The 22,785-nt window shown below is 43.0% G+C and overlaps 1 protein-coding gene across 2 annotated transcripts; it reads right to left on the bottom strand.

The window, feature by feature from the left end:
* Positions 1 to 261: 261 nt before the first annotated feature.
* Positions 262 to 20,522, bottom strand: LOC138959953 (uncharacterized). 2 transcript variants are annotated; one of them, XM_070331639.1, is made up of 11 exons: positions 20,398 to 20,521; positions 20,074 to 20,172; positions 18,965 to 19,026; positions 17,871 to 17,971; positions 15,851 to 16,794; positions 11,411 to 11,561; positions 2,950 to 3,058; positions 2,501 to 2,602; positions 2,104 to 2,184; positions 955 to 1,126; positions 262 to 426 (listed from the first exon to the last, which is right to left on the bottom strand). In XM_070331639.1, the coding sequence occupies exons 1-11, from the start codon at positions 20,409 to 20,411 to the stop codon at positions 339 to 341; spliced, it is 1,923 nt and encodes a 640-aa protein (XP_070187740.1). In that variant the 5' UTR covers positions 20,412 to 20,521; the 3' UTR covers positions 262 to 338. The 2 variants fall into 2 exon arrangements, with proteins under 2 accessions (XP_070187740.1, XP_070187741.1); XM_070331640.1 differs by lacking the exon at positions 262 to 426 and having other exon boundaries at positions 986 to 1,126; positions 2,104 to 2,179; positions 20,398 to 20,522.
* Between the last annotated feature and the right edge of the window lie 2,263 nt (positions 20,523 to 22,785).

The raw sequence follows: 22,785 nt of genomic DNA, 5'->3' as shown, positions 1-22,785 counted from the left end.
TACATGAGATATTTTTGGCAATATCCGTTATCTTCCAACTGGGGTTATCATCTATGAGACAAATAGTGCATCTGGGTAATAGTACAGAAAGACAGCGATATTGTGCAGAAAGCCTTATATAACTGCTGAGGGTAATGATAAATTCAACATAATTATGTACATGTAAGCAGAATAATTGCACATAACGGCCAGACTCGAAATGTAGGTGCCAATTGAAGAGAGACAGAAGTCTTGCCACAACCAAACAGAAAGCAGCCACAATCAACTTTCTCCAATTTATTGATAAATATGACATTTTCCCTCTTATTCATGCAGTTAAATATACAAAGACAATTTGACTACTGGGAGTCTTGGATGAGCACAGGAAGGTAATTTCCGTCTGCAACCAGCAAAGAGAAGATTCCTCTGTACACTGCACAAAAATCTCTGGGGAAAAAAAAGAACAAATATTATAACGGGTAGGAAGAAGTAACTCAGAAATACAGTCAAACCTGTCAAACAACCACCAGAGGAACCTCTACAAGAAAATTCACACTACTGATCGGGATCCTTTAGAGAGGTCATCATGAAGGAAGGTTCGACTGTACTCTCATTTTACCTCCCTTCATAGGCCTGAGATACCTTCACACAATTTTATTGCAACATTCTAGAACTGATGTTGATAAGGGCCTTAATAAAAAAAAAGTTGAGCAAACTTACTCATGCTTAGGGTCTATCTTCTGCAGCCAGGGTAGAACATCTATGGACGGGTAAATAATACAGAGACACAATTACTGATTGGGGATCCTATGGAGTGGTCATGATAAAGGCAGGTTCGACTAACTTTCATTTTACAGGCCTGAGATACCTTCACACACTTTGTACATCCTCACTTTCGCATGCATGGGACGAAAAAAGAGTTGCTAGAACTGCTGTTGATAAGGGCCTTGATGAAAAATCATTGAGCGAACTTACTCATGCTGAGGGTCTGACTTCTGCAGCCAGGGTAGAACATCTGTGGCAAGCACCTGTAGTAGATGCTCTTGACACTGTAATATCTGGAGTTGAAGTGTCGATTCCCTGTACTTGTGCAGTTCTTTTACAGTGGTGTATGGCATTGTGCTTTCTGTTGGGCAATGATTCTCACCTGCAAATTAAAAGTGATGTCCATCACAAGAAAATCTGTGAACAATGGTACAGTCGCATTATTCAGCTTTTTCTTGTTAATGTTTTATATGGCTAAGAAACAATAAAATCAAAAGTTCAAATGACAAAAATCAGTACATTTGATCTTTAATTGTATTCTTCAATTTCTATGGTTCTAAACTGTCCACAGTCTCTCTTGTGTCTTACAAACAAAATAGGAATAGAGAAGTTTATCTACATTGTGGATATAAAATGATAATTGCACAGTCTATTCAAATTCCATCACACTTAATTTGAAATTACCTTGTTCACTATCAGTAACAGCATTCTGTTGGTCGACTGCCCAGGCCATATAACTGTTAATTATACCTTTTCCAGAAATCCTGGTTTTTTTTTTTTAAATCGGCTGTTTAATGTGGTGTCCCATTAAAACAATAAGTCAAAATAGTGCTACTGAATTAGTTGAAGCAAGCGGTCCTGGTGAAAAATCAGCTCCAATGTGCATAATGTACAGTGTGCGCTCCCATCTTACCAATTTTCTTTTTTTTTTTAAACTGAAACATTGGAGCTGACTATTCACTGACACTGCAACGGTGATATCTGGTTATGCATGTTTTCCAATATGTATTATGACTCATTGCATGGGTGGAACTTTTCCGCAAAATGTTTGACTCCCACCCATGAGACGGTGTTCCTCGTTTTGTATGCAAGAAGCCCAAGAAATGTGTGTGTTTGAGATACCAGGAGAGGCCTCCTCATACCCCTGAAAGGCTAAATTTGTGTTTTCTTCCTGCACCCCCCCGGCCTGACTTTCCTTATTTTTATTTTGGATCAGTTTCACTCATGTCATTGTTTTGAAGGGATGAAATTCATTTACAGCCCAGAAAAACACAAGACGGAGCTACTACTAAAACATCATCTGGACTTCTAGTTCTACCTAACTACAAGACTGCCATAAAAAATGTTAAGTTTGCTCACCATACTGACGTAACAAGTGCCGACCATGTCTTGCCAAACTGTTTGTCGGCTCTGCTACTGGAGGTGTTGCAGAAAACTGCACTGAAAGACAAGACAGCGCATAATTATGAATCTGAAGTGTCCATACATTGCACTTTTCTGGTAAGAAACACTTGGGTAAAAGTAAAAATCCATACACATTTAACAATTAGCATCATAAAGAAGGACTGTAGAAATCTACAGCTGTAAAAAAAAAAAAAAAAATGACTTCTAATTTTGAGGAAAGCCACCCTCAAACAGGGGAAAAAAGAGAAAGAACATTTTGCTTCACCAAAAACTGTATCTGGAATTTCTCAAACTAACCAGCAAATTAAGGAGGTACAACTGTTGCTTTTAGCCTGCAAAGGCATGCTCTCACCTTTGCTGAGCATGTTGGCATCCTCAGCATACATGGAAAATGATGACAGTACAAACTCTGTCAGCGCTTTGGCCCTCAGAACATCATACGGACTAGACAACTCTGAAACAAACGCATCTGCAGATCACAAAAATTGAACATGACCAGATCAACTGCTTGAAGAACTTGATGACGCCGACACTTTTGCCAAAAACGGATTTCACATCATCGAAACATTTATCGAAAATATGTTAAAAAAACAAACCATGTCTGGGATATCATCTGGTAGAATTTACATGCAAAGTTTCATGATCTTTTCAGCATTTTTATCGGAATTGCTCTAAACACAAGCACACATACACCACCACCCTCTTCTCGTTTCCCGGTCTGTCTGAAAACAATTATTCATAACTTTACTAAATGTTACAAACCAAAGAAAAGACAGAAGGAAAATAAATATGTGGGGCTACCTGTCACACCGTCAAGATCAAGTTGCTTCAAGACGTCGGCGAGTCTTTGGTGCATGTACAGACACTCCAACGTCTGTTGTCTGTACACAACCTCTTCTTCGGTGTCAAACTGCAAACAAATGCAAACCAACTTTAGGAAAGCAAGCAGGAACAAAGAAAGCACACAGTAGCTGCATAGAAAGGAAAATTCACATGTCTACATAGTCATACGGTCATACCATTACCAGTGCTTTTTGTTCGTTTCCACCCAAAAACAATTGTTAACAATAGTGATATTAACGTTTTGTATGGGTTGTTCATTTTGTTGTATGCTGACGATACGGTTATTTTTGCTGAATCGCCAGAATCCTTGTAGATCGCTCTAGATATTTATGGACAGATATTGTAAAGATTGGTTTTTGAAATTGAATGTAACTAAAACAAAAGTAATGATTTTCTCAAGAGGGAAAGTAAGAAAAGTTCCGACATTTACATTCAATGGTCGGAAACTTGATATTGTGTATGATTTTCAATACCTGGGTATTAAATTTAGCTACAATGGTAAATTTACTGTTGCACACAAGAATTTGTATGACCGTGCCGCCAAGGCCATGTTTGCTTTATTACGTAAAACTAGAAAACTGTTTTTGCCTCTTGATGTCCAAATTGACCTCTTTGAAAAAACTGTGGCCCCTATTTTACTTTACGGTTCTGAAGTATGGTGCCCTTACATGTCTGATTTAGCTAACAAATTACAGATACGATTTTTTAAGATGATTTTGAAAGTTGGCAAATCAACACCAACAAACATGGTTTTGGGTGAATTAGGTCAGTTCCCTGTAAGTATTCAAGCGAAATGTCGTATGTTGAATTTTTGGTACAAACTTGCATTTTCTAATGATTCTGACAAACTTTCTTGTGTGACATATCGTTTTTTGTTTAAAATGTATGAATCTGGTGTATACAAGTCAAAATTTCTGCTTTCTGTCCATGGTGTTCTAAATGAGTTAGGCTTTAGTGATTTTTGGCACAATCAAACTAGCGATAATGTAACGGATGGTGGTTATTTTAATACTTTCAAAGCACTGATGAAAAATGGAAAATTTCCTAGATAAATTTTCATTTAATTAATATACTTACCCGAATCACATTAGCATTGAGTCACCTGAGATGCTTATCACTGAAAAACGCTTACCCGGCTAAAAATTTTAAAGGGAAGCAACCCATCACCAAAACGAAAGTGAAAGTAGCTTTGGTAATGGGCCAGCACACCGGGAGTTACCTCCCATACGGGTGTGTGCCACGTCACTTCCTCTAGGAACACGTGCCTATTCTCATACGGCTTTAAAAATCTTAAAACCATACGCGGGGCAGGTGGGAGGGAATACAGTATGTGATTCGGGTAAGTATATTAATTAAATGAAAATTTATCTAGGAAATTTTCCATTAAATAACATATTCTTACTCCGAATCACATTAGCAGATAACATCAACAAGGCGGTGGGCTAGAAATGAATCAAAACTCACCATCAAGTTCTGGACAGGAACTGGCCTGCTGCTATGAGCGCTGGAAGGCCTCTGGAGCCATCCTGTCGAAGAGCCGAGACGTCCCGAAGATAAAAGTTTAAGAAAACATCTTCAGAACGCCAAAACGCAGTTGTCAGCACCTCCTCTAGACATCTGGAGCGCAGTACTGCCAGAGAGGATGCCCACGCCCTCATTTCATGGGCTCGGGCCGAGTCAAGTGGCAAGGAGGGCATGACCCCCCCCCCCCTCTTTGTGCAACTCCACTCATAAACTTGCTTAATGAGCGAGGACACCCACCGGGCCAACGATACCTACGACAAATCTTACTCGCGCCTAGAAAAGGGCGAGATAAACAGCAACTTCTGAAAACTAGACCGAAACGGCTGAGTCCGGGCTAAGTACAGACGAAGAGCCCTCACAGGGCAATTGACCGAATCAAGGTCATCCGGGGCCAACGCGCTGATCAGAGCCTTGACTCTAACCAGCGGAGAGGCCTGCCCCGGAGACTGATTCTTGGCCAGGAAATCGGGCCGGAAACGCAAAGATGCGGAACCGTCCGACTCAAAGGAGATATCTCCAGGCTGACCCGACAGGGCGTGGACCTCGCTACCCCGTCGGGCCGTTGCCAACAAAAGAAGAACCAGCGCTTTGCGAGTGACATTGAACAGAATGGCCTCGCTCAAAGGCTCAAAATCCGCAGAACGTAGGAATTCCAGGATTAAAAACAAGTCCCACTTGGGAGCGGGCAAACGAGCTTTAGCTTCCTTAAGAGCAGCCCCTTTAATGACTGCAGCTATAACGCCCCCGACTCGAACAGACCGACCGATCTGCTTAAGAGTCGCCGAGATAGCGAAGCGCCGGAACCTCAACGAGGAGCCTGAGGCGCCCTGCGAAGACATGAAAGAGAGGTGGTTGGCGACCTGAATAGAGCGCGGAGCCACCGAACTCACCCCTGTAGCTGAACACCAGGCAGTCCATGCCTTCCAGTGGGAAGCATAAACTGACAAGGTGGACGCTCTATGCGAGCGAGCCACCAAGTCCAGACGGATGGAAGCCATCAGGAGAGGCAAAGTGGAGCGAATCTGAGCTTGGAGCTTGTCCACCCTTCTCTGAGAAGGCTGGACAGTCCACGCGACCGTGTCGAAAGACATCCCCAGATAAGTGAATGTCTGTGACGGGGTCAGCTCCGACCTTGCCCGGTTGATCGAGAACCCCAACAAGTTGGATTCTCGAAGAACCATCAGGGTATCTTGCGAACAGCCGCTCTGGGACTGGTTCATGATGAATCAGTCGTCCAGATAAGCCCGCAGGCGGATACCCTAGGACCTCACCAGTGCACAGACCTGTCTCACCACCATGGTGAAAATCCATGGTGCGAGGGACAGCCCGAAAGGGAGTGCGCGAAACTGGTAGATCTGATCTCCCCACCGGAAACAAAGCCATTTCCGGTCGGCCGGATGCATAAGAATGAAAGTATGCGTCCGTGAGATCGATCGAGGTCACCCAGTCTCCTGGGCGGAGAGAGTCTCGGACAGAGGCTGGCGTCTCCATCTTGACTTTTATCTCACTCAAGAAAGTGTTGAGGAGAGATAAATCCAACACGGGACGCCATCCTCCTGACGCTTTGGGAACGGCGAAAAGACGCCCTTAAATCCCAGGGAGCTATGGACCCGAACTCTCTCTACCGCGCCCTTCTGCTCCAGGGAGGCAATCTCCGACTGCAAGACGGAACGTGCTTCCTGCGAGAAGAGGGGCTTGAACCGCGGCGGCACTCGGGTAAGAGGCGCCTTTTCCTCCCGCCAGAGCAGGCGGAAGCCCGATCTCACCACTCCCACAATCCATTGGCTGTCTACTACCGACATCCAACGAGAAAGCGCACGGGAGGGGCCTCCCGCCATCACCAAGGTGGAAGGCGGGAGGGGGGTGAGATCGGGAGCGCTTCATTGGGGGTGTGGCTTACTCCCAGAGCCGCCACACCCCCTCCCCGAAGCCTTCCTCTTCTTCCCGCCACGAGAGACCGGCAGAGCCTGCCGCTTCTGAGCTGGCTTGGGGTTCGACAATGTCTGAGCCTGCTTTTGTTTAGAAGGCTTAGACTGTTTCACCCCCTGCAGAGTGAAGTCGAGGAACTGACTGTCCTTGTTCGACTGAATGTCCTTCTGTCTGGCAACCATTGCCAGAGAACAGAAGCGAGATTCCTCTGAGACCGGGGAGACTCTCAAGGTCTCCCTAGTAGCCAGCTCCGTGAACTGGGACTGCGAGAGGAAGAGATCCCTCCTACAGAGGACCGCTTGGGTGTACTGTAGGGAGGAAAGACGCAATTGTTCCTCATTGACCTTGGCCAAGGCGGTCAAAAGCGCAGAGACATCGTCCGCATTTTGTTCTTCACTGAGAGTGAAAGGAAACAGCGAATCGGTCAATGTCCGAGACAGAGTCCGAACAAGAGTCTCCGCAACGGAGGACAGTTCGATCTGCCGACGTCCAACCTCCTCAGCAGAGAGGAGGGAAGCCTCAGAAACCGGCAGAACCGGATCATGCTTGATCGGTTTAGCCAGAAGAGGCAGCAATTCCCGGAGAACCGGAAGGGTAGCCCTAGGGAGTGCAAAAGACGCCAGCCAGCTCTGGCTCTGAGTGGGCAAGCTAAGCTTCCTATTGCCCGTAGGCACAAAGGAAGAAGCTTGAGAAGCCGACGCCACCCACTGCTGAGCTGATTCCGGAACTGGACCAAAAGGAAGCAGTAACGGAACAGGCACTGGCCGAATACCACTCCCCGCATGTGCTGGACGAACCAGCGAATGCGAAAGTTGGTAAGCCACTGACGGAGACTCGGCGAACCGGAAGGAAGAAACATCTTCCTGTGCCGGCCGGAAGTCCGCCATGGCCGAAGGAACGAAAGGAGCGGAAGAGTCCGCAGCCACCACCCCTTCGGGGAAAAAACGAGACGCTACTTCCACCGCGATGTCAAGAACAGACTTGAGCTTCGACGGAAACACGCCCCGAGACTCCTCGTTGACCCCTGATGGAGCATCAGAATAGTCACACATGGAACCATGACCAAAACCACCAGTTCCGGAAGCAGAAGCATGCCCTGGCAAACCGGAAACCGGAAATGCCTGTGCACGAACATCATCCTGCAACCCAGAACCTTGTGAAGGTAAGGGTAGGCAGGACGACCATCCGTAAAAACCGGAGCTGGATGAGCTGACGTCACTCCCCCATCCGAGTGGAGTGATGCCTGCTCAAGCCTAGGCACTAAATGGCCGGAAGGCGTACGCTGGAATCCACCCTCTGGTATCCGGAAGGAAGCACCAGAAGAGGAAGCAGCTTGTCCGGCCGAAACCGGAAGTGTAGCCGACGAAACCGCGCAATGCGGAATTGAAGGCTACACAGGTTGACTTCGTGATCCGGAAGGACCGGAAGTCAGTGAATACTCCATACTGCCGCAGCCGCCGTAGCGTGCCTGCGTGGACGGATCATCACTTCCGGCGAGTGCTGGTAGTGTAGCCGACAGAACCGCGCAATGCGGAAGCGAAGGCTGCACTGAAACCAAAAACACCAGTTCCGGAAGCAGAAGCATGCCCTGGCAAACCGGAAACCGGAAATGCCTGTGCACGAACATCATCCTGCAGCCCAGAACCTTGTGAAGGTAAAGGGTAGGCAGGACGACCATCCGCAAAAGCCGGAGCTGTATGAGCTGACGTCACTCCCCCATCAGAGTGGAGTGATGCCTGCTCAAGCCTAGGCACTAACTGGCCGAAAGGCGTACGCTGGAATCCACCCACTGGTATCCGGAAGGAAGCACCAGAAGAGGAAGCAGCGTGTCCGGCCTAAACCGGAAGTGTAGCTGTCGGAACCGCACAATGCGGAAGTGAAGGCTGCACTGGTTGACTTCGTGATCCGGAAGGACCGGAAGTCAGTGAATACTCCATCCTGCCGCAGCCGCCGTAGCGTGCCTGCGTGGACGGATCATCACTTCCGGCACTCGCCGGTAGTGTAGCCGACGGAACCGCGCAATGCGGAAGCGAAGGCTGCACTGGTTGACTTCGCGATCCGGAAGGACCGGAAGTCCGTGAATACTCCATCCTGCCGCGACCGCCGTAGCGTGCCGGAGCGGACGGATCATCACTTCCGGCAAGTGCCGGAAATGCGGCAGCCGAAACCGACTGCCGCCGCTGTTCGATCAAATCCAGGGCCTCGTAGGTTATCGCCGGAAATGAAAGATCAGCATGGTATCGGTCGTGACCCGATGCGAAAGAGCTGTCTCCCGAGAGAGAACGTCCAGGCGCCTCACGAGGGCTATCGGACCAGCTCTGCTTACCAGCCGCAGCTGAAGAGGGAGGACGCTGCTCCAAACCGGAAATGGAAGGCAAAGACACGGAAGCCAACGCCCGGACGTCACTGCCAGATGCCGGAAACGCCAAACTACTGGCGACGGAACGCTGGAACTCTGCCTGCACCAAGCTGCGGATTTCCGGAACCAGTGTCTTAAACAGAAAGGAAACCAACGCACCCTGCACAGGTGCTAACAACGAGGACGAAGTCTCCGTAGTAGAGAACCGGAGCAGACGTAACAGTAGCGCTAGGCGCCGCAAAAGATAGCAGAAGTAGTAACAGCGCTAAGCGCCGAAATAGGTACAGACAACAAAGTGTTACGTTCTTGGTCTGTACAAGTAAAACTGCTTAAGAAGAAGCCTTAGGCTTAAAATACCCCTTGGGGTCCGACTTGCCACAGCGCTTGTCTGAATCAGACATGCTGTCAAATCCATGTAAACAACACGAAAACATTTTACTGAACGTAAGTCTAAACGACTGAAAACTCAGTAAAAAACACACACTTTCGCGTCAACAAAATACGATAGCTACACTTGCCCAACAAAAACAGAGGCACGTAGAGCTACAAACAAAGTCACACAAGCTAGTAAACTAACTCACACAACAAAATGGCGAAACACGCAAGTAACTGACACACAAGTCAACAACGCGTGGCAACGCGAAAAAATTTACTGAAACGTAAGTCTAAACGACTGAAAAACTCAGTAAACCCCCACACTTTCGCGTCAACGAAATACAATAGCTACACTTGCCCAACAAAAACAGAGGCACGTAGAGCTACAAACAAAGTCACACGAGTTAGTAAACTAACTCACACAACAAAAACGAAACACGCAAGTAACTGACACACAAGTCAACAACGCGTGGCAACGCGAAAAAATTTACTGAAACGTAAGTCTAAACGACTGAAAACACAGTAAACACACACTCTTTCGCGTCAACAAAATACTATAGCTACACTTGCCCAACACAGAAAGGGGCACGCAGAGCTACGAGCAAAGTCACACGAGCTAGCTAACTAACTCACACAACAAAATGGCTAACACGCAAGTCACTGACACACAAGTCCGCAAAAAACGGACAACGTACAGTAACGAAAACAGCGCAAACAACCAACAAAAAACGGGAACGAGCTCACCAAACTATAGGCAAGGCGAGCAGAAAAGCTGGGTAACGTGGCCGGCGGGTGTCACTCAAACACACAAGGCCAGCCACAGAGCGTTCTAAAAGTGACCGTCCTCTCCGAGGTGAAAACGTCGTATGACAGTAGGCACGTGTTCCTAGAGGAAGTGACGTGGCAAACACCTGTATGGGAGGTAACTCCCAGTGTGCTGGCCCATTACCAAAGCTACTTTCACTTTCGTTTTGGTGATGGGGTTGCTTCCCTTTAAAATATTTTAGCCGGGTAAGCGTTTTTCAGTGATAAGCATCTCAGGTGACTCAATGCTAATGTGATTCGGAGTAAGAATATGTTATTTAATAGGCTACAAGACCAATTTGTCCAAACCTGGCATTCAGAAATAAATAACAATGAGTTTTATTATAATTATAGAATGTATAAAGAGAATTTTGAGTTTGAAAAGTACTTGTCTATCCTGCCGGTTAATTTAGCAAACGCTGTTTTAAAATTTAGAACACTGAATCATAAATTGCCTATACAAAAAGGTAGGACTCTTGGTGTTCCCAGACAAGACAGAATCTGTCACAAATGTTCATCAGGTGACCTTGGGGACGAGTTCCATTATATTTTTGTATGTCCTTTTTTTACCAATTATAGAAAACAGTTGTTACGGTGCTATTATTATGCCCGCCCCAATTCAGTTAAATTCAAAGAGCTTTTTTCCACTACAAAAAAGAGTTTATTGCTAAAACTCGCAAAGTTCATGACACTTGTCATGGACTGTTTGAGAAGTGAGTAAAATTTAATTCTCTTTTAGCTTTATACTCCGATATCTGTTTTGTGTTGTTTGTAATAGTATTTTTGTCCTGATGATAACTCCCCCTCCACCCCCCCTCCCCCTTCCCCCCATTTCCCATAGTAAAGAAATGTATGTAATCACTTTGCACTTGTAGTGTTTTATTATTATTATTATTATTATTATTATTATTATTATTACTATTAATTATTATTATTGTTGAATTGTTTCTTGTATTGTTTTTGCTCTCCCTCACCCCTCAACTCCCTTTTCTGTACATAGTCTGATTTCTTTTTGTTTTAGTTCCTTTTATTTGGTGTTGAATGAAATGTGTTTTTACTGTGTTTTTTAATTTTCCATGTATCCTCACGGGGTTTTATTGGAATAATAAAACTTGACTTGACTTGACTTGACAAAATAAAAATTGGCAGTCATCAACAGATGCAGTCTTTTTTTTTTTTTTTTTTTGAGGACGAGCAAAGCCGTTTCCAAAGAAATAATTGAGGCAAAGATGTGTTGCATGATGTCTTACTAAACATAAATCAGGAAATTCTATACAAGAACAAGCTGTGTTCTGCTTGTTGACCATCAGGTTCAACGATGACATTTTCTTGTGCAAACGACATCAATATTCTGCACAAGCTGGCATCCAAGCTTACTAACTCACACATGTACAAAGTAAATCCTAAGGCAAGACATTTGCAACTTACAAGCTGTTGTAATTTGTCAGCAAATTCCTGTCCCATGTTGTGTCCCTTTGACTTGGTTTTCTTTTGTTCACCATTCTGTAACATCTTGTTCTTGAGCTGCTGATTCTTGGCAAAGGCACGCCGCACTTTAGCTGGAATGGTCAAGCTAGCACTGAAAAAGAGAGAACACATTGAAAAAGAAAAGAGTGAGAAGTGCTTTCTTGAGATTTTATGCATCACTAAAAACCCTGGAAAAGTTTCTTCTCTGCCACACTATGTGCTTTTTACATTTTAAGTCAAGTTTTGACTAAATGTTTTAACATAGAGGGGGAATCGAGACGAGGGTCGTGGTGTCTGCATGTGTGTGTGTGTAGAGCGATTCAGACTAAACTACTGGACCGATCTTTATGAAATTTGACGTGAGAGTTCCTGGAAATGATATCCCCGGACGTTTTTTTAAATTTTTTTCGATAAATACCTTTGATGACGTCATATCCGGCTCTTTGTAAAACTTGAGGCGGCACTGTCACACCCTCATTTTTTAATCAAATTGATTGAAATTTTGGCAAAGCAATCTTCGACGAAGGCCGGACTTTGGTATTGCATTTCAGCTTGGTGGCTTAAAATATAATTAATGAATTTGGTCATTAAAAATCGGAAACTTGTCATTAAAATTTTTTTTTTTAAACGATCCAATAACAATTTCATCTTATTCTTTGTCATTGTCTGATTCCAAAAACATATACATATGTTATATTTGGATTACAAACAAGCTCTGAATATTAAAAATATGAAAATTATGATTAAAATTATTTATCCGAAATCGATTTAGAAACAATTTCATCTTATTCCTTGTCGGTCCCTGATTCCAAAAACATATAGATATGATGTGTTTGGATTAAAAACAAACTCAGTACGCTAAAAAGAATAGAGATACAGAAAAAGCGTGTTATCCTGCTCAGCGCGACCATTACCGCACTATTCTGGCTTGTCGATTTCACTGCCTTTGCCACGAACGGTGGACTGACGAAACTACGAGTATGCGGTCCTGGTAAAAAAATGCAGTGCGTTCAGTTTCATTCTGTGAGTTCGACAGCTTGACTAAATGTTGTTATTTCGCCTTACGCGACTTAATACTGTCAGGCTTTTACACACAGTACAAACACCTTTCCATTTGAACGCTCACCAAACGGGAACATCCTAGGTGCCCTACGTAAAGAGCGAGCAACTTTTTGAGTCACTTGAGAAAAAGTGACTCTATGTAATCGGTCAGTGTTAGTCTGTCCGGCCGTCCGGCCGGCCGTCCGTCCGGCCGTCCGTAGACACCACCTTAACGTTGGACTTTTCTCGGAAACTATCAAAGCGATCGGGCTCATATTTTGTTTAGTCGTGACCTCCAATGACCTCTACACTTTAACGATGGTTTCGTTGACCTTTGACCTTTTTCAAGGTCACAGGTCAGCGTCAAAGGAAAAATTAGACATTTTATATCTTTGACAAAGTTCATCGGATGTGATTGAAACTTTGTAGGATTATTCTTTACATCAAAGTATTTACATCTGTAGCCTTTTACGAACGTTATCAGAAAAACAAGGGAGATAACTAGCCTTTTCTGTTCGGCAACACACAACTTAACGTTGGGCTTTTCTCGGAAACTATAAAAGTGACCGGGCTCAAATTTTATGTGAACGTGACTCATTGTGTTGTGAATAGCAATTTCTTCCTGTCCATCTGATGCCTCATATAATATTCAGAACTGCGAAAGTGACTCGATCGAGCGTTTGCTCTTCTTGTTAAAGAATTAATTTTGCGCCGATTGCTCAGAGACAATCGGACCGTGGTGCGTTTTGGCGCTAGACCTAACTTTTAAAATCTAAATAATAAATTGACACAAACATTCTTAAATCATATGTAGCCAAGTGCTAAACTGGCTACTAATTCGTTATAATGTTTTTATGTCATTCCTGTCAAGTCTTACCCATCGCTTTATGTTTTGTGTAATGTCATTATCTGTTCTAAGTTAAATTTTGATATGCTCAGACACCCGGAGGTCGTAAACTCGCTCAGTCGGCTGTGTCCACTAGGGTGGTGCGTTTTGGCGCTAGACATAACTTTTAAAATCTAAATAATAAATTGACAGCTTGTTACACAAACATTCTTAAATCATATGTAGCCAAGTGCTAAACTGGCTACTAATTCGTTATAATGTTTTTATGTCATTCCTGTCTTGTATAAGTCTTGCCCATCACTTTATGTTTTGTGTAATGTCATTATCTGTTCTAAGTTAAATTTTGATATGCTCAGACACCTGGAGGTCGTAAACTCGCTCAGTCGGCTGTGTCCACTAGGGAACATAATACGTTTTCCTTTGACGTCAAGCCGCTCTCCCAGATAGAGACGGGTAACCTACCTTGGGCCCCAGGTGGTCGTTATGTAATGTGCCGCCAGCCTGTCTGGGTATCTTTGGACTCGGCGTTTTGTCAAGTGGGTGTCATTTCTTTTGACAGGGTATAGATCCTAAGATGCCACTGACCAATGAGATATGATGTCAGTTTTGTTAAGCTAACTCTTGATTGGTGGCTTTGACCCCACCCATCCCTGTGTACATGATAGCATTTGAGATTTTGGGAGAGAACTGAGAACTATCTCGGACAGAGAGGACATACTTGTTTTTGTACTGTGTTATCATGGAGACATACTGATGTAGATTGCATTGTACTATTGGTGTGGCCTCCCGGCCTTCGGGCTGGGAGCTGGGTTGGTGAGGAGAAGAGAAGAATAGAAAATAAAGAGAAATGTGAATCGACAGACATGGTTTTCCAGAGTTTCATGTTGCATCAAGTGATTCGTCGGTCTGTGCCAGTGAACTCTTGTCTATCATTCTCTACACGTGAGTGAAAGTCCATTACGAGAGCAAGTGATGTTCGTTCAGTGCAAGACACTAGAGAGGCACCCACATGGTGTACTCCTGAACGATTTAACGAGGTGGTCCAACAGAAGGGTGGCTAGGATGGATTCCACATGTGTTGGTAGTCCAACAATGGTCATCTTGGCGAGTTGTAAAGCAAACACTTAGAGAGCTCCTGTCACGTCGACTTGTCTCTTACGCCAAGGGACACCACCTCTGTCGTGCATAGTGAGAGGTACATAATAACGTGCTATTGCAGATAAACTCACATCGAGTCACATTCAAATTACTAACTGACGACTACATTGTGGAAAAGGAAACTGGATCACACGGGTTAACGATGGCTCAGCGGTAAGATAAACAACGCAAAAATAAATTCTTTTAAAATTGCTCGCTCTTTACGGAGGGCACCTAGGATGTTCCCGTTTGCTGAGTGTTCAAATGGAAGGGTGTTTGTACTGTGTGTAAAAGCCTGACAGTATCTGTGATGGTTTACGGGAGGCTTACTGTGCCTTTAATACATGCATGAGCTTGGAATGAGCTTTTCAAAACGATTACAAAATAGCTGACCCTCTCCATCACACAACTTACTGACTGACAAAACAGTTATGGTGTATGCTTTCAAAAGATACTTGCCTCACTAATAAATAATTCTACATTCTACAAACATATAAATGGAATCTTACATGGCCATAATGTGCATACCAAATGATATGCATATGATGATCTATCAACACAAAGAATAGTTTTCCTTTTTCATTGGTAGAGAATGTGTTACAACTCAGGGCTGGACCTAGTATATGAGAAGGATCGAGGGGCTTAAAAAATGAGGTAGGGATAGGGGCTGTTCAAATGTTGCATTTGAAAGGGGTATTTTGGGTCCCTCGATCTTACAAAAAAGGTACATTTGCCTGGTAAGGAGGGGGGGCTTTCGGAACCCCCAAAAAACAAGATCCTGCAACTTCAGACACTATAAAACGTTGCACAGCCATTCCCACTGTCAAGGAAACCAATTTTCCCAAAAAACATAACACTGATGCACTGAGCAACTAAGAATGCTTACTGTCCTACAGGCTAAATATTACGCCTCTTAAGGACATGATATGGGTTATATGATTCGAGTTTTACGCCCTCACGGCTTTTGATGTATGCGTGTTTAGGTGGTATCAGCCATCTGCACTTATGGTAGAATGACCAAGATCTTTTACGTGCCATTGTGGTGACACGGGGGTGGGACATGGCTTCCGTCTCTGGGTTTGCACATAAAGTTGACCCGTGTCCGTCCCGGCCCGAATTCGAACCAGCGACCTTCCGATCACAAGTCCAGTGCTCTACCAACTGAGCTACCGGGCCCCCCAACTGTGCAACTACAGAAGAACCCCCCCTTTTAAGACCCTCCTGTTTGAGATTCCCTCCCTTGACCTAGCTTTTTCAGATTTTCTGTTCATAGCCTCCGTTAATTTACCTCCATTTTAAGACTCCCTCTTTCTTAAGACCTGATTTTCTCAGATTTGTTGAGGTCTCAAATGGGAGGTTCCAATATATATACATACCCTTGTGATAACAAAGAAAATCGCTGAGCATCTTGCTTGTCCGTAGTTTTGTGAAGATCCTGCAAGTGTGTTGAACGTGTGTCACCACTCTCCTTTCCAATCTCGCCGTTCACAGAGTTACTCAGTAGGTTCAGTTTTGACATTTCAGTGCTTGGTGGCTCTCTGCTAGATGGCTGGAAGGAAGAAGAATCATCTTTGTTTCCATAATGTTCATTGTTTGAAGGCGTCGTTTCTGCGTGTTCATTCGTTGTAGACACAGGAGTATCACAGAAATCTTGTAAATGCACATCTGGACTGGAAGAAACAGACTGAGACATCTCTGGAAATATCGGAGGAAGCACTTTCATCTGACCCCGTGCATTGCCACCCTGTACACTATTTTTGTGTCTACCCACTGCTGAATGTATATGATTTTTGGTGGGGTGTCGCTGCTTTGCTGCTGGAACAGTACCCCTTCCCTGGCGCCTCGGTGCATGTAAGTTTGGGTTTGTTTGGAAAGGAGCGGTCATGTGTGCTGGCTTGACTTTTCCCTGTCCACTTTTTGGCCGAGTTTGTGACTGCACGCTTCTTGCACTTTCTATACTGTTAGAATCGGTCACAAGGGTTGGTTTTGTAGCACTTGATAAAGTGGAGTGAACTTTATTTCCTGTACCTGAGCCTTTGGCAGACCCTGGTCTAACAGTCTCTTTGCTTGGTCCTGGCCTCCCATGCGGCTTTTTGTGTTGCGTGTGTGACGAATTCCTCGAACAGGCCGTCCAACTGTTTTGCTGCAGTGGCTCCGCTGCCTGTATCACAGGTACAGCTTTGAGATTATCTTTCAGCTCAGCATCAGGCTTTTTCTCGGGCTTCTGTGTGTCTTCTGGCTTGCAGATTTCCCACAGCTGCTTTTTGCCTTTGCCTGTTGCAAGCTCAACGTCAGTAATCCCCAAGTCATCTTTTGGTATCTGTATTCAAAGAGAGAATAAGAGAAATCAACAAACATCTGGCAAACAAAGACAGGATTTGTTCCTGTTCAGCTTATATTTTCAATAAAATATTGCTTTCGAGCATGTGGTGATGAATGGGAATATTTGGGCTTACTTCTGCAAGTAAATGGTTTGGTTCTGGTGGGAGGACAACTATTCAATTACAGAACTACTGGCAAAAATAGCAGGGATGTTGGTAGAATTTATTTTCTTCAGCAAGTGTGCTGTGCTGTAATGGCCATAACAATGTTGTCAGCTTTCCGAAATTCAAGGTTCTTGAGTCAGCATATCTGCTTAACTCCGTGTCTCCCAGGTATGGATAGATCCATACCCACTCATATGGCTTTATCTGACCAGGTACGGATATATCCGCTCAGACTGTTAGCTTCAGTCGCTTCCTGTAACGTTGATCTAACGCCTGCATTCCAGCGTGTTGATACACAGTTACTACACAGTTACTACAATTCTGAGTGACCTGCTGCAGCACAGCTGGTCTCGGCTACAAACAAACTTGGTCAACATAGGTGGAGTAAAAAGTGTTAAATAAAAGCAATGTTTTGGGCAATTTGAAAGAAGAACGACGGGTGCAGTGGTGTAGTGGTAAGACATCGGCTTCCTAATCGGAAGGTCGTGAGTTCCAATCCCGGGCCGCAAGCACAAGACCAAGTGCGCATGGAAAAGATCCTGTAATCCATGTCAGAGTTCGTCTGGTTATAGAAACATAAAAATACCCAGCATGCTTCCCCCCAAATCGACGTGTGCTGCCTAAATGGAGGGTAAAAACGGTCATACACTTAAAACCCACTCATGCAAATACCTCAGTGAACGTGGGAGTTTCAGCCCATGAACAAAGAAGAAGAAAAATGAACGAACAAACAAACAAATGAACGAACAGACACACATACATCAATTTAATGGCACACTTCCACGAGTCAAAATTAAAACAGTTTCATATGGTCAGTTTCTTTTTCTATCAGGATGATGACATATAACAATCACACACACACAAAAGCAATGGTGAAACAAGACACAACAAATATTAAAAGATAACACACCTTTGAGGAAAGCTTGACTCTGGTTTTCTGAGCTTTAGATAACACATCATTGACGAACTTCAATTCTGCGTCTTCATGTGGGTCAGCAGGATTTTCCTGAGCTGTTAAAATAAAACTTGAGGTATAAAACAATGTACAAAATAATGATAACCAGCATGCAAAGGAGCTTATTTTTCTCTGCAAATAGCACAAAATTGGTTCTCATACAGCATTACAAAAATTCCAGCAAAGCTCAAACAACAACAACAACAACAACAACAACAACAACAACAACAACAACAACATAGTGACAATAAGTCCCATCATCAGTTTCTTTAGAACTGGGTCTCTTTATCTGATCTGCCAGAAAGAAATGAACCTGATATAATATACGTTATTTGCGTGTTTGACCAAAATATGACATTTTACACAGATCGAGACAGTCATTGTTCTCCGAGACCGCGCTAGCGGTCGAGGTGAACAATGACTGTCTCGATCTGTGTAAAATGTCATATTTTGGTCAAACACGCAAATAACATTTATGTATTGATCGAATTCCTTTCAGGTACTATGACTTTGTTGTTGTTTTGGCGATTGAACGAGCACACACACACATGCAATCAAACACATAAAACTTCATATTTGGGCGTTTCAGGTTGACCGAAACTTTAAAGGAACTACAAAACACATGTCATGTACTGACTTTGTTGTTGTTTTGACATTGAACAGCACACACACATGCAATCAAACACATGACGTGTGTTTTGTAGTTCCTTTAAAGTTTCGGTCAACCTGAAACGCCCAAATATGAAGTTTTGTAGGCCTCTGACGTCACATCGACACATGGCTCAAAGAAGGAAAATCCAATGTCCAATCGATATATAATAAAATAGTTGCATAACTACTCGATCAAAATGGCAATGAAAACAACTGCTACCACAAAGAATTAACAAAAACACTGTAGACAAAACCTTAATTGCGATTGATTTGGATTAACAATTGCTAGTATACAAGTAATAGTACATACATCGAAGATGTCAAGAGGCTGCGTTCGCTGTTGTTGTCCAGTAACGATGTTAGATTTAAAACATAATTATAAATGAAACCATGCGTACCATTTCCATTCTTGTTTTCAGCATTCTTTCCTCCAGCACCTCTGTGTTCTGATTGTTTGGGCCTGAAAAAAAGTAGGCATTTATTCTGTTTTATAACCTTCGCCAGACTATAAAATATTCTGAAAGTTTCAAAGCAATCCACGAAGTCATTGCTAAAGTGCAGCCTTTTTTGTCATGATACCCCTAAAAAATGATGCAAGAAGTCCCGTTTTTGACCGCTCTTGCGATCGACACCTGAATCAGTAGGAATAGCATATCTCGTAGCACGCGAAATACGCAAGGTAGCAAAACAAAACAATCTGTTCAGGGTAGATAATTGGTTTGACTTTCTTCTCGTATGTCAAAGTTGCAAAGTTTTGCCTATTCTGATTTTTTTGTCGATTTTTCATTCGGCTCTTCCGTTTTTGTCTGGTTGATTTTGAGGGTACCCTAACTTGAGGGGCTGTCACGTGATCCCTGTAAAAGAAATATTTAATCCAAAAGGTGATCCTGAAGGTTAAGTGAACATTCTTCTATTGTATATAAAGTTTTAATGAAAAGACACGGGGATTAATTCTTTAATTCGGGTTTGAAATTTGTTGCAATAATTTTTTGGCCAAGTTTAGATCGGCTGTCTCAAGTATCCAGAAAAGATCATGTTTACCAACTGCTTTGTTTAAATTGAAATCAAACGAGTGTTTCTGACACAAAATGAAAATGACAAATGTTCTGACTCACTTGATTTCAAACACATGTGGATTATTTGTACATTAATTTCTAGCAAAGGTAATAGACCTTTTCGGTATCTGAGCAGCTCTCGCGAGACACGCTCTTTGTTATGCTTTGAACATCGCGAGAACTTCGAACCTTGGCTTGTGCTGCTCGCACGAGATCGCTGTACCACATGCTTTGCTATGCTCTGAAGTTTGCGAGAGATTACGAGAGCTTGGAATACCGATAGGCATCATAGGGTCTATTACATTGAAGGGTTTAAAACTTCACAAAAAGAAAACAAGCATAGGATGTTTTCAATTAATCATTTCAGGAAACCTTCGGCAACCTGTACACAGCTTAAAAAGTAAATCTAATAATATTCTTCTATTGTGAACTACAAGACTGATTCATGTTACCATGGTTGCAAAAGAATTTGGCAGGCTCTTGAAGCTTGATCATACTGATTCCGCTTTGTCTGAACAGCTTTGAGCAAATCACACAGCTGCTGCTGCCACCTGTAAAGCAAGATACAAAGCAACGTCAAAAACCAAAAACCAAACAAAACAAAAATAAAACAAATGTAAGTTTTAATAAGCTTCTATGTTTCTTTTTCTGTGTGTATGACTATGAATGTAGAAATATTGTTCAGTCGCTTTACGGCATAGGACACACACACACACACACGCACACACACACACACACACACATCGTAAATCTGGGAATTTATGTTAGTCTGTTACCGTTCAAACGCCATTGGTTTTCACGTCATTCATTGCTTCGTTCAGTCCCCGCTGAGCCTCAATATGAAAGCCCCAGGATCTTTGACGCAAAACAATTTGTCCTTCACCTTTACAAACATGTTCGTTCCTATTTTGCGTCCTCCGAACTGGTAGCTTTAAACTTCGTCTGGTTGTGCTACCTTAAATTCTGAAACCGTATTGCGGAAAATATGATAACTTTGTTCCCAATATCCCGCAGTGAATGCCCTTTGAGGATGATCATAAATTTCACGATTAAAGTGGAAGAGAAAGCTTTTCCAAAAAAATAAAAATAAAAAAACCTTATTCCCCGTGGAAAAGAGCCCCCGTTTTCACAGTTTTTCGAAGCAAAACAACACATGGCTCAACCGTTCAACATATAGCAAAAAATAGATCCGCAAGAAGAAAACAAGTCGCGTAAGGCGAAAATACAACATTTAGTCAAGTAGCTGTCGAACTCACAGAATGAAACTGAACGCAATGCCATTTTTCAGCAAGACCGTATACTCGTAGCATCGTCAGTCCACCGCTCATGGCAAAGGCAGTGAAATTGACAAGAAGAGCGGGGTAGTAGTTGCGCTAAGAAGGATAGCACGCTTTTCTGTACCTCTCTTTGTTTTAACTTTCTGAGCGTGTTTTTAATCCAAACATATCATATCTATATGTTTTTGGAATCAGGAACCGACAAGGAATAAGATGAAAGTGTTTTTAAATTGATTTCGAAAATTTAATTTTGATAATAATTTTTATATATTTAATTTTCAGAGCTTGTTTTTAATCCAAATATAACATATTTATGTTTTTGGAAACAGAAAATGATGGAAAATAAGATGAACGTAAATTTGGATCGTTTTATAAATTTTTATTTTTTTTCTAGTTACAATTTTCAGATTTTTAATGACCAAAGTCATTAATTAATTTTTAAGCCACCAAGCTGAAATGCAATACCAAAGTCCGGGCTTCGTCGAAGATTACTTGACCAAAATTTCAACCAATTTGGTTGAAAAATGAGGGCGTGACAGTGCCGCCTCAACTTTCACGAAAAGCCGGATATGACGTCATCAAAGACATTTATCCAAAAAATGAAAAAAACGTTCGGGGATATCAATCCCAGGAACTCTCATGTAAAATTTCATAAAGATCGGTCCAGTAGTTTGGTCTGAATCGCTCTACACACACACACAGACAGACAGACAGACACACACACACACACACACACACACACACACACACACATACACCACGACCCTCGTCTCGATTCCCCCCTCTACGTTAAAATATTTAGTCAAAACTTGACTAAATATAAAAAGGGGGGGGGGGGGGGGGCGAAGGCTCAGGTTACAGTCTACTTATTATTATTATTATTATTGTGATCATTTTTATGCGCCTAATCTAGATATAGCCCTAGGCGCTTACATATTAATTCGGGAAAAACAATACCAACAAAATGAACAGAATTAACGAAACCCCAAGAAGAATGGCGAGTCGGGCCGCTGCGGTTCGATCAGTTCGGTTAAAATTCAGAGAAGGAAAACTATGGCATTATGATTATGTTTTCCATTTCTGCGGCATATGGCTCTATTCACTGGAGAGACTTGAATAAGTTCATTTGGTGGTGACTAGAAAAAGAAATGAAGAAAGAAAGCAAGAACAATTGTTTACGTGCATTAATTAGTTTGGTACCAAGCGACTGTTATGGCATATCATTTCCTTACTGTGTTAAATCATTGCCGGTGTAGTGATGTGAGATTGGCCCCTCTGTCACCTTTCGCCCTCGGCCTCCGACGTTGATCTTGTATAAACTCCACACCGTGAACAAAAAAACCACCCTTCGATAGTACTGACGAGCGACCTTGGGTACCTTACATTCATGGGGTCAAATTTGTTCAACCAATTTCTTAATTTAAACTTAGAATTTTGATTCATCCTCAAATGTTTCCCTTCTCATTCAAGGGACGTAACCACACGGTAGGCCTACACGTTTTGAAGACATCGAATTTTGGGGTGAAATGTATTAAATTTCACCACCAATTCAGTTTTTCACATGCAAGAAACTGACATGCTTTTCGTCCTTAAATAAGTGTATTGTGCTGTTCTTGTATCGGTGAGTACAGATATCTTTTGGTGTTTTTATATTTAGTCAAGTTTTGACTAGTATTTTAACATCGAGGGGGAATCGAAACGAGGGTCGTGGTGTATGTGCGTGTGTGTGTGTGTGTCTGTGTGTGTGTGTGTGTGTGTGTGTGTGTAGAGCGATTCAGACTAAACTGGACCGATCTTTATGAAATTTGACATGAAATCCCCGAACGTTTTTTTCATTTTTTGGATAAATGTCTTTGATGACGTCATATCCGGCTTTTCGTGAAAGTT

This window comes from Littorina saxatilis, linkage group LG2 (genome assembly GCF_037325665.1).
Source record: "Littorina saxatilis isolate snail1 linkage group LG2, US_GU_Lsax_2.0, whole genome shotgun sequence".
Classification (NCBI taxonomy): Eukaryota; Metazoa; Mollusca; class Gastropoda; order Littorinimorpha; family Littorinidae; genus Littorina; species Littorina saxatilis.
The sequence above is the reverse complement of the archived record's forward strand: the minus strand, read 5'-3'. Positions and strand labels throughout refer to the sequence as shown.